The 15,711-nt window shown below is 31.5% G+C and overlaps 2 protein-coding genes and 1 long non-coding RNA gene across 4 annotated transcripts; 1 reads left to right on the forward strand and 2 right to left on the reverse strand.

The window, feature by feature from the left end:
• Positions 1-9,127: 9,127 nt before the first annotated feature.
• LOC149259083 (uncharacterized) lies at positions 9,128-10,766 on the forward strand. The gene is made up of 3 exons (XR_016257218.1): positions 9,128-9,586; positions 9,676-9,744; positions 10,175-10,766. It is a non-coding gene; the product is annotated as an uncharacterized LOC149259083 (long non-coding RNA).
• A 113-nt stretch (positions 10,767-10,879) lies between these two features.
• LOC149259084 (uncharacterized) lies at positions 10,880-11,666 on the reverse strand. The gene is made up of 4 exons (XM_089451639.1): positions 11,643-11,666; positions 11,373-11,495; positions 11,170-11,207; positions 10,880-11,039 (listed from the first exon to the last, which is right to left on the reverse strand). The coding sequence occupies exons 1-4, from the start codon at positions 11,664-11,666 to the stop codon at positions 10,910-10,912; spliced, it is 315 nt and encodes a 104-aa protein (XP_089307765.1). The 3' UTR covers positions 10,880-10,909.
• A 925-nt stretch (positions 11,667-12,591) lies between these two features.
• Positions 12,592-14,788, reverse strand: LOC149259085 (alcohol dehydrogenase 3-like). 2 transcript variants are annotated; one of them, XM_089374825.1, is made up of 3 exons: positions 13,548-14,788; positions 13,231-13,346; positions 12,592-12,825 (listed from the first exon to the last, which is right to left on the reverse strand). In XM_089374825.1, exons 1-3 carry the CDS (start codon positions 13,585-13,587, stop codon positions 12,763-12,765), a joined length of 219 nt encoding a protein of 72 aa, XP_089230951.1. In that variant the 5' UTR covers positions 13,588-14,788; the 3' UTR covers positions 12,592-12,762. The 2 variants fall into 2 exon arrangements, with proteins under 2 accessions (XP_089230951.1, XP_089230942.1); XM_089374816.1 differs by having other exon boundaries at positions 13,231-13,367; positions 13,548-14,775.
• Positions 14,789-15,711: the final 923 nt, after the last annotated feature.

Raw genomic sequence — 15,711 nt, forward strand, 5'->3', positions numbered from 1 at the left:
TTAAGAAATTTGCCTTTCAGGTTCACCGCGTGATGTAGATATACAATTCCTAAAATGCAATCTAAGATGATAAACAATCATTTAATCTTAGCTACTAAAGAAAGAGAGATGATATTCTTTCAACATAGAGCAGAGAGCACAGAATATATGCACTATCCTAAATCAAACCAACAAATAGTCTAAATGCAAATGCACATGCATGTATTTGTTTTCAGCCTTCTTAATGTGTGAATGATAAAAAGAAAACTAAGCGCAAATCTAAATTATTTTTCAAAGCAACATTACTAACAAGCTTCTTTTCAAGACAAAATGAAGACAATGACGACACTTTTCGATTTGGAATGGGAAACTTGCTTTCGACACTTGAAAAACTACTAATTCAAATCAAATACAAGAGTAACAGTGTAATCGACTATCAAGAACAATTGGACTCTTCTATGACTGAAAACGACACTTGCAACACTTCCAAATCAAGAAACGATAGCTCAATTATGCTACTTCTTTGTAAAAGAGAACTGAAAATGGCTCACAATACATAAAAAAATTTACAATTCTTTGCACAATGGAGGCAGAATAATGGCAAGGAAGGGGGTTTCCACAGAGGTTTACTGACTACAGACAGCAAAACTCCTGAATAGAGCTGAAAAGAGTGATGAAAAACCAAAGTTTGGAGGCAAAATTAGCCTTCTTTGACCATCGCACCTGTTACAGGGATTCCAGTATGCATCCCACCTACTGCACTCGGGAAATGCGATGCATACTGATATCCTTGAAGAGAGGGTGTGATGGTACAGTGCGAGACTTTTGATCAAGTTCTTGATCATAGTTTGCAGCACAGTTCAGGGATTTAGGCCGAGCAAGTGATAATCAGTAAATAAATCACAGGGGTAGATCTAAGGAGGTTACTAGAGCCACCACAAGGGCAATTATAGAGTTTGTAAATCAATTGTTCAGTTCATAAACAAAACCGGAGATAGACTGAAGCAGCATTGATCTACTTTGCACTTGCATAGAAAATGCAGTTCGAAGGCTAGCTGGCTTGACTTCAGGCTCCATCTGTAAGTTTATAAAGCAAACAAATATAGACAAACAAACAATCTATTCACTCCCTAGTGGAGTCACCATTTTGTTATCGGGAAATCTAGTGTCTATGCAGAGCTGCTAGTCCCACTAAGACTGGTAGCTATCTTAGAAACAAACAAACTAAAACTATTTTCGTTTTCCTTTATGAGAAGTAGATAAGAGGGGAACAAAGGAGACCAACCTCTATCTTGCGCTTGGTTCCTTGCTTGATTCCTCTCCCTTCTGATAGATCTCTGCCACTCGCTTCCTCGTCTACCCAGCTTCAAAGAGAACCTATGGAATCAAAGCAGCATAACACTATCCAAGAACAAAGATCTACTATCATAAACAATATAGGACCAGATATATATTGACCACACAAATGCATATATCGCAATCATACAAGAATGTGGAGGGAAACTTGAATAGCTTTATTAATATCAAGAATAGCAAAGAGGATTACAACCAATTGTTCTGACCCAGCATCATCCTCTCAGCAAGAAAGCCCTTCTTCACCTCATGAAAAGCTTAGATCACCCAACACTATGATGTTACAACAAGAAACCAGCAACACTTCCTTACAAGATACAAAATTCCAGCCTCTGGATCTCTGGGATGAGGGATCCATATATAGATGATTGTAGGGAGGTGAGTCAGCTTCTGATATTTGATTAGTGTCCTCTCTCTGATAGTTCTTGATTCCACTTGGAGATTGATGATCTCTTACTCATCCCTGGGCAAATTCAGAGAGGCAAGTGTCACAGGAGAAGTTTCTAGAAGATTCCATGACCATCCACCTCGCAAATTGACTCTGCCATTTGTCCACTCTCGCCCATCGCACCCCATAAAAGGGCTTTTCAGTATGCATCGCACCTCCTGTGTGAATTTAGGTGGGATGCATCGCACTTTGACCATGGTGTAGGTGAGATGGTCCATCTTTGACCAGTTCTGAGTAGTTTTTCATGGAGGACTTCTGGGAGATGATGTAATCAACTGACCTTGTTCTTTTAGGGGATGGAACAACACTTTTAGGGACTTAGGAGTCCTTCGTTTATGGACATGTTTGATTGGGGTTGCAGTGCCCAAAAATGTCTATAACATAGAACTTGCTTTTTTATGTATGGAAACAACTTTAGAGTTGAATCTAATACTTCCATTAGGCATAGCTTTGGCTAGTGTTTCCAGAAGCACGCTTCTTTCTACGCACTGATATTCTAGGCAATACATACTTGATATCCTGAACTTGAACATTATAATAAAATTAAAAATTAACCTAATCTGCTGAGTATAATTTGTTTTCTTCCCTTCCCAGGTTTGCATTGAAAATAATTTTACATACTAATGACAGATAAATTACCCTGTGCGGTCTTTTGTGAGTTCAACATATTTCTGGACACCAGAGCAATTTGAGAAACCTCGTATCCTGCATGATCAGTAGAAAAGTGAGGTATAGTGATTAATTGTTATGTTTATTTTCCAAATTAAATTAATGGTTAAATAATTGATTTTATTTTTATCTGAAATATTCTCCAAATATATAATTAAACTAATACTATTAACCCACTCATCAAGCAAACAATAATCTGCATGAAGTGTATCTACTACACCAAGAGCTTCAAGGGATTTCTAGGCATTGGCCCACAGAATCAAGGTCGTCCCAAAAGCTCGAAGACAATCATAGTGCTCCAACACTAGGAGCTTAAGGCCAATTTTGCGTGCATGCCATCCCCATATAAAATGTTGGGTCATAACATTTGTATGCACAACCACAATATCATTACTGCACTTTTAAGCTGAAAATATGAGATGAGACTAGTCAGACTTGTGGAGGGCAAGGGTTGTGGCCAATCATGCAATGCTGCCACCTACGATAACAATATCAATTGCTTGATGTCCAGAGAAGAAGCAACAGTCCTGCGCAACCATTTTCCTCCCACCTTTCTCCCTCCAATCGAATTGGAAACAACTGTGTTCGTACGATCTAAAACAGTGAGGCCCCAAGGGAAATATATGGAGATTTAAGGGGATAATTATCAGAGGGATATCTAGAGTTAAAGCATGAGCACAAACTCGGTTGATGTTTGGACATGATTGCATGAAATAGAGTCATGCCTCCACTACGCGCATCGCACACCACACAAATTTCACTATTTGGCTTTTTTTAAGCTTTCAGATTTGACACTATCTCTGAAATCTTTATAATCCCAAACAAAGACTACATCAGTGGCACATGACACCTAACATTTCTCTATCAGAGTGATAAGGATCTAAGGAGGAAACGAACGCTAGGCCCACCATATTCTTGGTGAAGACCATATACAATTCTTATTTCATGTCACGTAGATATTCCACTCTATTAAAGAATAGGACAACCAAAAGGAGACAAAAAGGAGGCCCACATTAAAGTAACATATAGTTGTTTTCTTGTCATTAGAGTATGTCACAGTATCTTTTTCTTTTGCTATATGAGTATTTCACTCTATCAAAAAGTACTGTGTAGATTTGTGAATGTAAATATTATTAGTTATAAGTATCAATTTATAGTAAGCATTTATAAATATTTACTTTATAGTATATTGAATTATTAAAATTAAAAAAAATTATAATTTTATTTAAAATTTATTATTGATAAGAATATATATATAGCAAGATTTTTAACCATGGAGATGCACCTCCACATATTATGGAGATTCTTAATTAACACGTTTTGTTATAATACTATGGGCAAATACCATCGCTTGTCAATACCACAAGCCAAAAAATTAGAACTCATTTCATTTCACACTTATTGATATGCCATTTTTTTTAATTAATGAATTTAAATAAAAAGACAAAATGCATAACTAATTTGGAAATAAATTTAAATCTTTGATTTATGTATACCACTAAAAATATTTTAATATTCTCCCATCTCTTATTTGAATGAAAAATAAAAGGTTTTGTGAATTTTAAGATGTATTATAATTGAAAATACCCAAAATAACTACGTTTAAATTCTAATAAATATAATAATTTAATCTATTTAAAACAAGATGTCATGGAGCTAACATCTATGGTCCCGAGCAAGACAAGAATTAAATATGTACTCTTGATTGGATTTGAAGACCCAAGAATTAAATATTTTCACTAATATGGCGATAACATGGCGACATCTTGAGAGGTTAACCTACAATAATGTCATGTCTAAAAATAAACATCAATTTGCTTAAATAAAAGACTAGGATTACATAAGTCTTAAGAGTGAAGTAATTAAAGAATAAAAAATTCTGAACAAACTAACAAAACCTTAGACAGAGGGTCGTTTAAAAACTTCTGTTGAATAGCCAATGTTTATATTATTACAATAACTTAATGTTTATATTGTTACAATATTAGGTTTATAGTAAAGCTTACGTTAGATTTAAAAATATTACTAAAATTTATATTAAATTTAATATTATTGTTATTATTAAAAAATATTAATTAATGTATAATATTAATATTAATAAATAAAATAAAAAAATGAAATTAATATTAAAAGCAATATTATTACGATTATTATTAAATATAATATTAATAATGTTTAAAAATAATATTGGTAATATTATTAGCGGCTGAAAGAAAATTAAGTTATTATAAGAAGGTCATCAACCCCACCCTAGAATATCAAAAGTATCTCTCTATTTTAACTAGCTCAAAGAAGAAAATTAATATAACAAAGATTAGAATGAATTCTCATGAGCTCCGTAGTGAAACAGGTCGTTGGGCAGTTCCTAAAACACCATGGATGGAAAGGATCTGCCATATATGTGAGAATAATAACATCGAGGATGAAAACCACTTCCTCTTAGAGTGTCCTGCATACAACCACATTAGATCTCCGTTTCACAGTCTTTGTTACAATACTAACCTTCCTAGCCTTTTACAATGTCAAAATTGTAGTGAGCTCAGGAGGCTTCTCTCCAAGCTTTTTGAGCATAGGAATAAAATCTTAAATCAAAATAAATAATTTGTTTCTTTAGGTCCGATAGACCAATGTTTGGTCTCAACGAACGTTAACCACCACCATCATCATCATCATCATTAACAATTTTAATAAAATTTTAAAATTTATAATATTTAATATTATTAAGATAATAACATTTTCATTATATTAATATTATTAATCATATTAAAATTTAATATTAACATTAATATTGATAAATATAAATAATAATATTTATTTTTAATAATCAATAATATAAATATTAATAAAACTTAAAATTTAAAACTTCTATACACTCTAACACAATATAATTAACACAATATAATTAAAAGTATTGATTAAAAATATTAATAATGTTATCAATAATATTATTAATATTAAGACTACTAAAATTAATAATTAATAATACTTACATTTTAATATTTACCTGACTATTTTTTACTTTATAATATTAATCTCTAATTAATATAGTAATTTAATTTATTCAAAACAACAAGTTATAGAGCTAATATTAAAATTTAAATTAGGTTTAATGTTTATATTGTTACTATATTGGGTTTATAGTAAAGTTTATGTTAGATTCAAAAACAATATTAAAATGTATATTAAATTCAACGACGACGACGTAATATTAATACTAATAATAATAAATATCAATATAAACAACGAAAATAAGAATTGAAATTAATATTATTAATAATATCATTAAATACAATATTAATAATATTTAAAAAATAATATTAGTAAACTTAACGATCTTAATAAAGTTTTAAAATTTGTAACATTTAATATTGTTAAGATAATAACATTTACATTATAATATTAATACTATTAATCATATTAAAAATGTTAAAAAAATTATTAACATTAATATTGTTAAATAAAAATAAATTAACAATATTTATTTTCTTATAATTAACGATATAATTATTAATAAAAAAGTAAATTAAAGCTTGAAGAAAAATGTTATTAAAAGTATTAATGATATTATCATTAATGTTATTAATATAAAGACTATTAAGATTAATATTATTTATATTTTAATCATTTTAATTAAATATGGTTAATCATACTAACACAGTCAATTGTTGTCACTCATTCTTTGGATATATAATATTTATATCTTATATTAAGTTTAATATTGGATATATAATATTGTGTTTAGTATCAAGGTTTGAAATGTTGGATTTATAATATTGTTTTTTATTCCTATGGTTTATTTCAATTTCCATGTATTTTTAATCTTGGTCAACCATGGTCTAATATGGCATTGTGACAAGGATTGTCTCAATATGAAATTCAACCATGGTCAACCATGGTCCAATGTCACATTATGACAAATATTGTCTCAATATGAAAATAAACCATGGTCAAGCATTGTCAACCATCATCAACAATGGTTGATCATCGTTAACCATGGTCCAATGTCACATTGTGACACTTATTGTCTCAATATAAAAATGACCATGGTCAACAATGAACACCCGTGGTCCAACGTCATATTTTGACAAAGATTGTCTGAATGTTAAAATAAACCATGGTAAACCACGATCAACCATGTTTGTTATGGGGTTATAGTATTTATTTGGTTTATATACCTAGGGTTTATAATACTAATCCCTTGCGTTTAATATTATTCCCTTGGGTTTCTAAGCCTTTTTCTTTAGCATTGATCTATTGAGTTTATAATATCTATATGTTGGCTTTATTATTCTAAGGGTTCATATTCTTAAGGTATACAATTATTCATAGGGTTTATAATATTAATCCTTGTGTTTAATAATAATCGCTTGTGTTTATAATCATCTTCAACTATGGTCAACCATGGTCCACCGTCATATTGTGACAAAGATTTTGTCAATATGAAAATCAACCATTCTCGAACATTGCATTGTGACAAAGGTTGTCTCAATATGAAAATAGACCATGGTCAACCATGTTTATTTTAGGGTTTATAATATTTATCTTAGCATTTATATATGTTGCGTTTATAATAGTAATCCCTTGGGTTTATATTATTTATTTTCTAATAATTAGCAATATAATTAATAATAATAACTTTTTTTAAACTTGAATAAAATATGATTAAAATTACTAATGGTATTATCATTAATGTTATTAATATAAAGGCTATTACCATTAATATTAATAATTAATATTATTTACATTTTAATCATTTTAATTAAATATGGTTAAGCATTGCTAACACAGTCAATTGTTGTCACTCATTCCTTGGATATATAATATTTATATCTTAGATTAAGTTTAATATTGGGTATATAATATTGTGTTTAGTATCAAGGTTTGAAATGTTGGATTTATCATATTAGGATTTATAATATTGTTTTTTATTCCTATGGTTTATTTCAAATTCCATGTATTTCTAATCTTGGTCAACCATGGTCTAATATGGCATTGTGACAAGAATTGTCTCAATATGAAATTCAACCATTGTGAACCATGGTCAACCATGGTCCAATGTCACATTATGAAAAATATTGTCTCAATATGAAAATAAACCATGGTCAAGCATTGTCAACCATCGTCAACCATGTTTGATCATGGTTAACCATGGTCCAATGTCATGTTGTGACAATTATAGTCTCCATATAAAAATCAACCATGGTCAACCACGGACACCCGTGGTCCAACGTCGTATTCTAACAAAGATTGTTTGAATGTTAAAATAAACCATGGTAAACCACGGTCAACCATGTTTGTTACGGGGTTTATAGTATTTATTTGGTTTATATACGTAGGGTTTATAATATTAGACCCTTCCGTTTAATATTATTCCCTTGGATTTCTAAGCTTTTTTTTAGTATTGATCTGTTAGGTTTATAATATCTATATGTTGGCTTTATTATTCTAAGGGTTCATATTCTTAGGGAATACAATTATTCATAGGGTTTATAATATTAATCCTTGTGTTTAATAGTAATCCCTTGTGTTTAATATTATTCCCTTGGGTTTACATACCTTGGGGTTTATAACATTAATCCCTTGAGTTTTCTAATTCTTTTAGTTGGTAATATTAAATTTATTCTTATTCTTTTTATTATTATTATTAATAAAAAATATTGATTAGTATATAATATTAATATTAATAAATAATAAAAATAAGAATTTGAAATTAATATTAAAAGCAATATTACTATTGCTATTAATAAACACAATATTAATAATGTTTAATTATAATATTTGTAATATTAACAATTTTAATAAAGTTTTAAAATTTGTAATATTTAATATTATTAAGATAATAACATTCACATTATAATATTAATATTATTAATTATATTACGATTGTTAAAAATTTAATATTAACATTAATATTGATAAATAAGAATAATAATATTTACTTTCTAAAAATTAATAATATAAATATAAGTAAAATTTAAAATTTAAACCGTCTATTCACTCTAACAATATAATTAAAAGTATTAATTAAAAATATTAATAATGTTATCAATAATATTGTTAATATTAAGATTATTAAAATTAATATTAATAATTAATAATACCTACTTTTACTTTATAATATTAAATTCTAATTAATATAATAATCTAATCTATTCAAAACAACAAGTTATAGAGCTAACATTAAAATTCAAATTAGGCTTAATGTTTATATTGTTACGATATTGGGTTTATAATAAAGTTTATGTTAGCTTTAAAGTCATTATTAAAATGCATATTAAATTCAACAACGATGACGATCACGTAATATTAATACTAATAACTAGCAATTGTCCCAAAAGGTACAAAGAGAGGCCGATAGGATTATTAAATTATAATTGTTGAATTTCACTAAAAGAAATGTTGGTTCAAGTCTTCTTTAAATACAAAATAGTTATGACTGTAGAAAGTAAATTTACTTGCAAATCCAATACATCAAGATTATGTAACCCATAAAGCGCATCTGGTATACTTCCTAAAAGTTTATTATTGCTAGCATTGAAAACAGATAAAAGCCCTACCTTGGCAATCTCAGTTGGAAGCTTACCTGAAAATCTATTACAGTCAATTTGTAGGTTAGATAAATTTCTAGCATTGCCAATATATTTAGAAATGCTTCCTTCAAAGCTGTTAGAACTGAGATGTAGCAGCGAAACTCTTGGCAATCCCCATTCCAAAATAAAAAATATCAATTTTTTACCTCAATCATTTCTATTCCAAAATATTTCAGAAATCAAAATAAACCCTGCAAATAAAAATGCAAACAAATTAACCTACCTAGAAGTATGTTCTCTTTTGCATTGCATTTATGCTAAAAGGAAATGAAATGCAAAAAAGCAGGGTGATATTGCATATGAAAATAAATGGATAAAAAACAGGGTGATATTGTATATGAGAATAAAAGGATTTGGACTTTTCTGTATATGGTGTTTCAGTTTCAATGCCAAAAATCTGCTAGAGCGGTTAAGAGGAAAGCGCTTAATGTTTGTTGGATACTCAATAAGTCAAAACCAATGGGAATCCATGGTCTGCATGCTTCAAGCAGTGTTTCCTAGAAATAAGAAAACTGTTAGTCAACAAGCTTCAATATTCAAGGCCCTGGTAAGCTGATAAATGTAGTTTCCATGGATAGTTGTGCATTTGATTATATGGTGAGTAATGAAGTCTTCCAATATTCTTTCTCTTAATAGGATTATGATGCTTCTGTGGAGTTTTTCTGGGCTCCACTTCTGGAAACAAGTTTAAGAGTTTGACACAAGGTACACCATAGTTATTATGATTAAGTTGGATGCAAAGTTGAGTAGAGTTGATATGTAAATATAGGAAATAAATATATAGTATATGGCAATGCCCACCACACTCATCATCAGTGATTCAGTGCAGACAATGCCATGATTTTGAAACAGGGAAGGTAGAATAATTTGATACATTCTCTTGGATTCATAAGATTTCTTGTAAACCTTCTGTGTGCATTTCAGAATCATCGTTCAACGGTACCAGAGAAAGAGCATACTTCTCATTCATAACTATATTTCAGTAGCATCCAAGAATAGCATAATATGCAATTTTAAATATAGCTGCTAATCTTGCAGCCTGCTATTATTTTATTTATATCTGTTGCAATGTTTGTTTTTCTTGCTATGTCATCTCATTTTGAACTAAAGGAACAGGTGCTTACGACATTTTCAGGCTATACAACTCACAGGAGGCTTACAATTAAGGCCCGAGTCATAAGAGATGGAAATCTAAGCACTTCATCAAGTTGGAGGCAACCACATGTTTGAGAGATCCAGAGTCTGCAATGAATTCACAGGATCGAGCAAAAGTATGCTAAATTTAAATGTAAGTACTTGTTGGTTGTCAGAATATATTTTCTCACTGCAAGAGGGGCAGTTGACAGCAAAAATTGTCAATTTTGATACAGATTCGATTGCCATGCAGTACCATATTCTTCTACAGTTCGTTACAGTAAGGTTGGAAAATTGTAAAAGGAAGGTGACTTAGCAAAGGCTTTGATGATGTCAACATCATAAGAAGGCCAACATTTCGCTTTGATGTCTTGGAATAGCCAACCATCAAACATGACCTGTAATAGATTTCGAGTCGAGTTGTTTGATCTGCCTTCATTAGATGCCAGATAGTGGCAGGGCCATTGAATTATGAATATTTTTCCCATATGCACCAAACATAATTTACAGGCTAATATAAGAAAAGAATGCACAAGTGCCAGTGTAGGATGTAAAAAGCTTATCGCATAATTTTTCCAGATTGTCCAAACTAACCACTAGCACCTTTCTTATTGATGTTTACCACTTTATAGAGTATCATTCAAAAGCATTATTGGCCATCACAAACTTCCAACATACAATTTTATGATAGAATATGAATGTTTACATAGGAACCATTTGTATCAGCCTAGAGGTCTTACTTCGCTGCCATGGCCATTTGTTGTCGCTTCAGAAAATATAGCACTTTCATCAGGGTCATAGCAGCAGCTTCATTATTCATGCTATGATGCTCTCTTTCCAAGACATCCTTTTCTTGCTCAAAATCTCTGTGTAATCAGTCAGAAAAGAAAGTATCTAGAGCTCTTTAAAGGAAGCAGTTTTGCCAGATGATTATCAGAGAAAAAAATTGTTTGTATTTCAGGTCCATATCAACCAAACTACAGATCAAATCTTTACCTGCATCCATTTTTTTCGCTGATCCGCTGATTCCTAACCTACCAACAAACAAGGTAATAAGACTATTTATTTTGTATAGATAGCTGAATTCAAAATTTTCTTTTAACTTTTTTTACTTTCATTAAAATATAAAACAGCAACAAATAGCTATTGTTAAAACTCTGATGAGAGAAAAACTTTAGGTATACCCCCGGATGCCTTACATGTAAAATAGTACCAGTGATAGGGCTTTTAAGGGGCAGAGAAAGAGATAATGGAGTGATGGCTCCTACAGAATCTGCGAGGTTGATGGTTGTTTCACCAAGGAAACCAAATCGAGAAGAGCCCTGACAAGTTGCAGAAATTATATTTAAACAAAAGAAAAACAAATCAGAATTGCTTTAATGTTTTTGTGTTCAAGTCAATATAATGGTAAATATTCAATTATTTAAAAAGGATTAAAATGTATGTAAAAGATGAGAAATAGGCAGTACCGTTGATACAACAAGGTTGTACATTTTTTCATGATAATTCCTAGTTTTTGCATCTTGCTCGAGTCTTGTAGTTACAAAAATTGCATCAGACCATTGACAAGTTCCGTTATTGATGGAAACTCTTCCTGTATTGCTTACAATTTTACCTGTCTCTAATGATATCAGGGATATACTCAAACTTGTCATATCCCGGTTGTGGTACCTGAAATGAGCAGGACAATATATGTTCATTGTAGTTTTCAACTATGAAGAAACTGTAGAAGGCTGATCAACACAATGCTAGTTCAAAGTTAATAGAAGTTAACATAGATGCATCCATTCCTCTAGGTATCCTGAATAATCAAGATAATGTAGCAAAACGATCTTGATGACTTGGGTCATGCTCCAAATTGCCTTATTACAAGAAGACAGACGTTAATTAGTTCACCTGTGCTCTAAGAAAAGGGTAAACTCAGATTGTACAGGATTGTGCTCTAAGGATAGGGTAAACCCTAATTTTACAAGATTGGCACCATTGCAATCAAAGGTCAGCTGTTCTGCTATATTTTCATCTAACATGGTTTTCTCAGGCATGTTCCTGACTTTGTAAATTACTGTTATTTCTTTTAAATGAATCTATGAAACCAGCACGTACAACCCGTTGCAAGCCAGCTATTTAGTGCTGGATAATTCCAGTTGCCTACACTTGTGTAGAGCAACTCCACCATTTCAACCAAGTGAAATTCCTGTTGTAATTGAAGGGATTTGCAATTTGTTTCGGCCTTTTTATTTGCTCTAACAAATCCAAATGTCATAGTAATATGACTTGCAATCACATAGGAGCGTGAGATTCCTCTGAAATGTGTCATGAGATTATATCTAAGAAGTTTTAACTGTTAACCCAATCTAGGTGCAAGACAGTATGATACAACTACATCTACATTTGCACATAAGCCTTTCCAAAATGATCCCCACACTCATCCAGAAATGCTACCACTGTTTTGTAGTGCGCAAGCATAAAGTCACGTTTGTGTTGAGCAATGAGCAGCATGGGGCTATATGCCACTCAACTCACTTGAGGGTGGGAAGGCCGGCTTTCTCTTCGGATAACAGTACAAACATTTTTCAATTGACATGAACATTATCCAGTCGATACCCCATCTAAATTGAACTCATTTTCTGAAATCCCCATCCCGTCCTGTTGCTGCACAATTACATAGCCCGAAAGATATATTTGTTAGCAAGAAAGTGAATAGGACAGAACATAGACCTAGAATGTTTAAATGATAAAACCATCAATCACCAGCAGAAGCATCAGCAGCATACTCTTCTTGTTTTTAGCATGTACCACATTCATTCACAACAAGGTCATTGAAAATATTCTTACAACACAGTTCATTCTGATAAGTGAACAAATGTATGCATGTTATAATTGTAGCCGCACAAATTAGGAGGTGCGCATACAAAAATGTATGCTGGTGCATAATTTTGTTTCCAATAAACTTCAATTTATTGTTTTCACAAAAGAAAACAGTCTGACCCAATGCATTCATAGCATACGTTTGCTTCACAGAAACTTGATGTTTAATGATAATTATTCATAGCATACCTTTGCTTCCCAGAAATAAAGGTCTGTATGACACAAGGCAGTATAATGCACTTTGATTCTCACTTCCATTGCCTGTGGAGGAGCCACTTCCACTTCTTCAATCTTCAGAAGCTCCCCTGCACCCCATGCAACAGCAGCTGTAACAAAAGTACAAATCAAAATATATCAGATTTCAAGAAGCATAAATTGCACACATACAGTTTGCATAAATCCAGCTTAACCCTGAAAATCATTTTTGCCATGAAATGATATACATGAAATAAAAAGAATGTGGCAATGAATCCTTGCACTGAACTGAACTGAACTGAAGTAGTTACCTTTGCATTTGATAACCTGGCCTGCAGTACAGCTCGCCATTTTCCTTTCTGCCCAAACAAACAAACTTACTTTTGCCTTTCGCGTTGGTGTTGCAGGAGGCAGAGATGGATCCTTAATTTATATTCTACTTCCTTTGAAATTGCCTTGAGTGAATGATGTTGAATTGCTTGGTGATGTAGAATCATTTTTGATATCTTGACACAGGGTTTGATATCTTGAAAATCTTCTCCACAGAGTTTGGGATTGCCTATAAATGCCTCTCTGAATTTACTCAAGCTACTGGGGACTGTTCCAGACAGTTGATTGTTTGATAGATTTAGGAAACTAAACGTAAGGTTGGCTAAAGATGCAGGGACTTTCCCCTTGAGTTGATTGCTGGATAGATCAAGGTATCTAAGGTTTTGGAGATCACCCATTTGCATAGGTATTTCACCAGAAATATCATTTCCTTTCAAGTTAAGCTCTGTAAGCTGTTTCAGAGACCCAATACTCGACGAAATGTTACTAGAAAGTAAATTTACTTGCAAAATAGTTAATATTCATCTAGATTATATCCCGTCCTATCTTCATATTCCAAAATAGTTACGACTGCAGTACCTTCAATAAGCTTAATCGAAAGGCAGCTCTGAACGCCAAAAGAAAAACCAGAATTCACTTATAATTTCTTTCATACAGGGAATTTACGCATCATATAATGGCGTGAAGCCACAACTATGCATACTGAAGAACAAGAGAGACTCTTAGAAATTTGAATTAATGCAAGAAACGTACATAATTTTGAGGAAAACAAGAGCGAAAGCGCAACAGATTGAGGGCAACAGAGTTGCAAGCCGACGGTGCCAAGTTTCGATCACAGGTCAATAACCTCTACTCATTACAAATTTTCCCAGAAGCAGGTGAGAAGAACCCCACCTCTTCTAATTATCCGACTCCAAATACAATGACGAACGAGCACCTTTCCAGCATATAGACTCGATACGATCATGAATATTTCTATAATGGAACCTACAATTTTCTCGCCGGCAGCTGTGGCAGATCTAACTGAAATGCCACTCAATACGATCATGGCGGCACCGGCTGTTGAAATTGCCACTGCATCCGGAGAATGGGGCCATAGCGGCAATCTAACCCACTGCCAGAAGGGAGAGAAGCTCACTGTTTTGGTTCTCCCTTCCGCAAAAACGTCCTCCTGTTATGAAAAACCGGTGGCCATAGTTGTTTTCAAATTGGCGCCATCTAATGCGGGTTACGTGGACCACAACGATTTAATTTTCGCAGACAGAAACCATGCCAGAGGTCAACAGGAAATCGAAAGTGTTCCCGCCAGGTGTCAATTTGAGAATGAAAAGGACGACGAAAGTTTGTTTCAAAGGAAGGCCTATCGGCCTAAATATCAATATAAATAATGAAAATAAGAATGGAAATTAATATTAAGAACAATATTACTAATAATATCATTAAATACAATATTATGTTTAAAAAATAATGTTAGTAAACTCAACAATCTTATTAAAGTTTTAAAATTGTTAACATTTAATATTATTAAGATAATAACATTTACATTATAATATTAGTAGTATTAATCATATTAAAAGTGTTAAATTTTTTTATTAACATTAATATTGATAAATGAATAATAATATCTATCTTCTAATAATTAACAATATAATTATTAAAAAAAAATTAAAACGTGAATAACAATATGATTAAAAGTATTAATGATATTATCATTAATTTTATTAATATAAAGGTTATTATGATTAATATTAATATTAATAATTAATATTATTTACATTCTAATCATTTTAATTAAATATGGTTAAGCATTGCTAATAAAGTCAATCATTGTCACTCATTCCTTGGATATATAATATTTATACCTTAGATTAAGTTTAATATTGCTTTTATAACATTGTGTTCAGTATCAAGGTTTGATATATTGGATTTATAATATTGTTTTTTATTCCTATGGTTTATTTCAAATTCCATATATTTCTAATATTGGTCAACCATGGTCTAATCTGACATTGTGAAAAGGATTGTCTCAATATGAAATTCAACCATTGTGAACCATGGTCAACCATGGTACAATGTCACATTATGACAAATATTGTCTCAATATGAAGATAAACCATGGTCGAGCATTGTCAATCATCGTCAACC

The sequence above is a fragment of the Pinus tabuliformis genome, chromosome 6, assembly GCF_031772625.1.
Source record: "Pinus tabuliformis cultivar Carrire ecotype Pingquan chromosome 6, CPIR1, whole genome shotgun sequence".
In the NCBI taxonomy this organism is placed as follows: Eukaryota; Viridiplantae; Streptophyta; class Pinopsida; order Pinales; family Pinaceae; genus Pinus; species Pinus tabuliformis.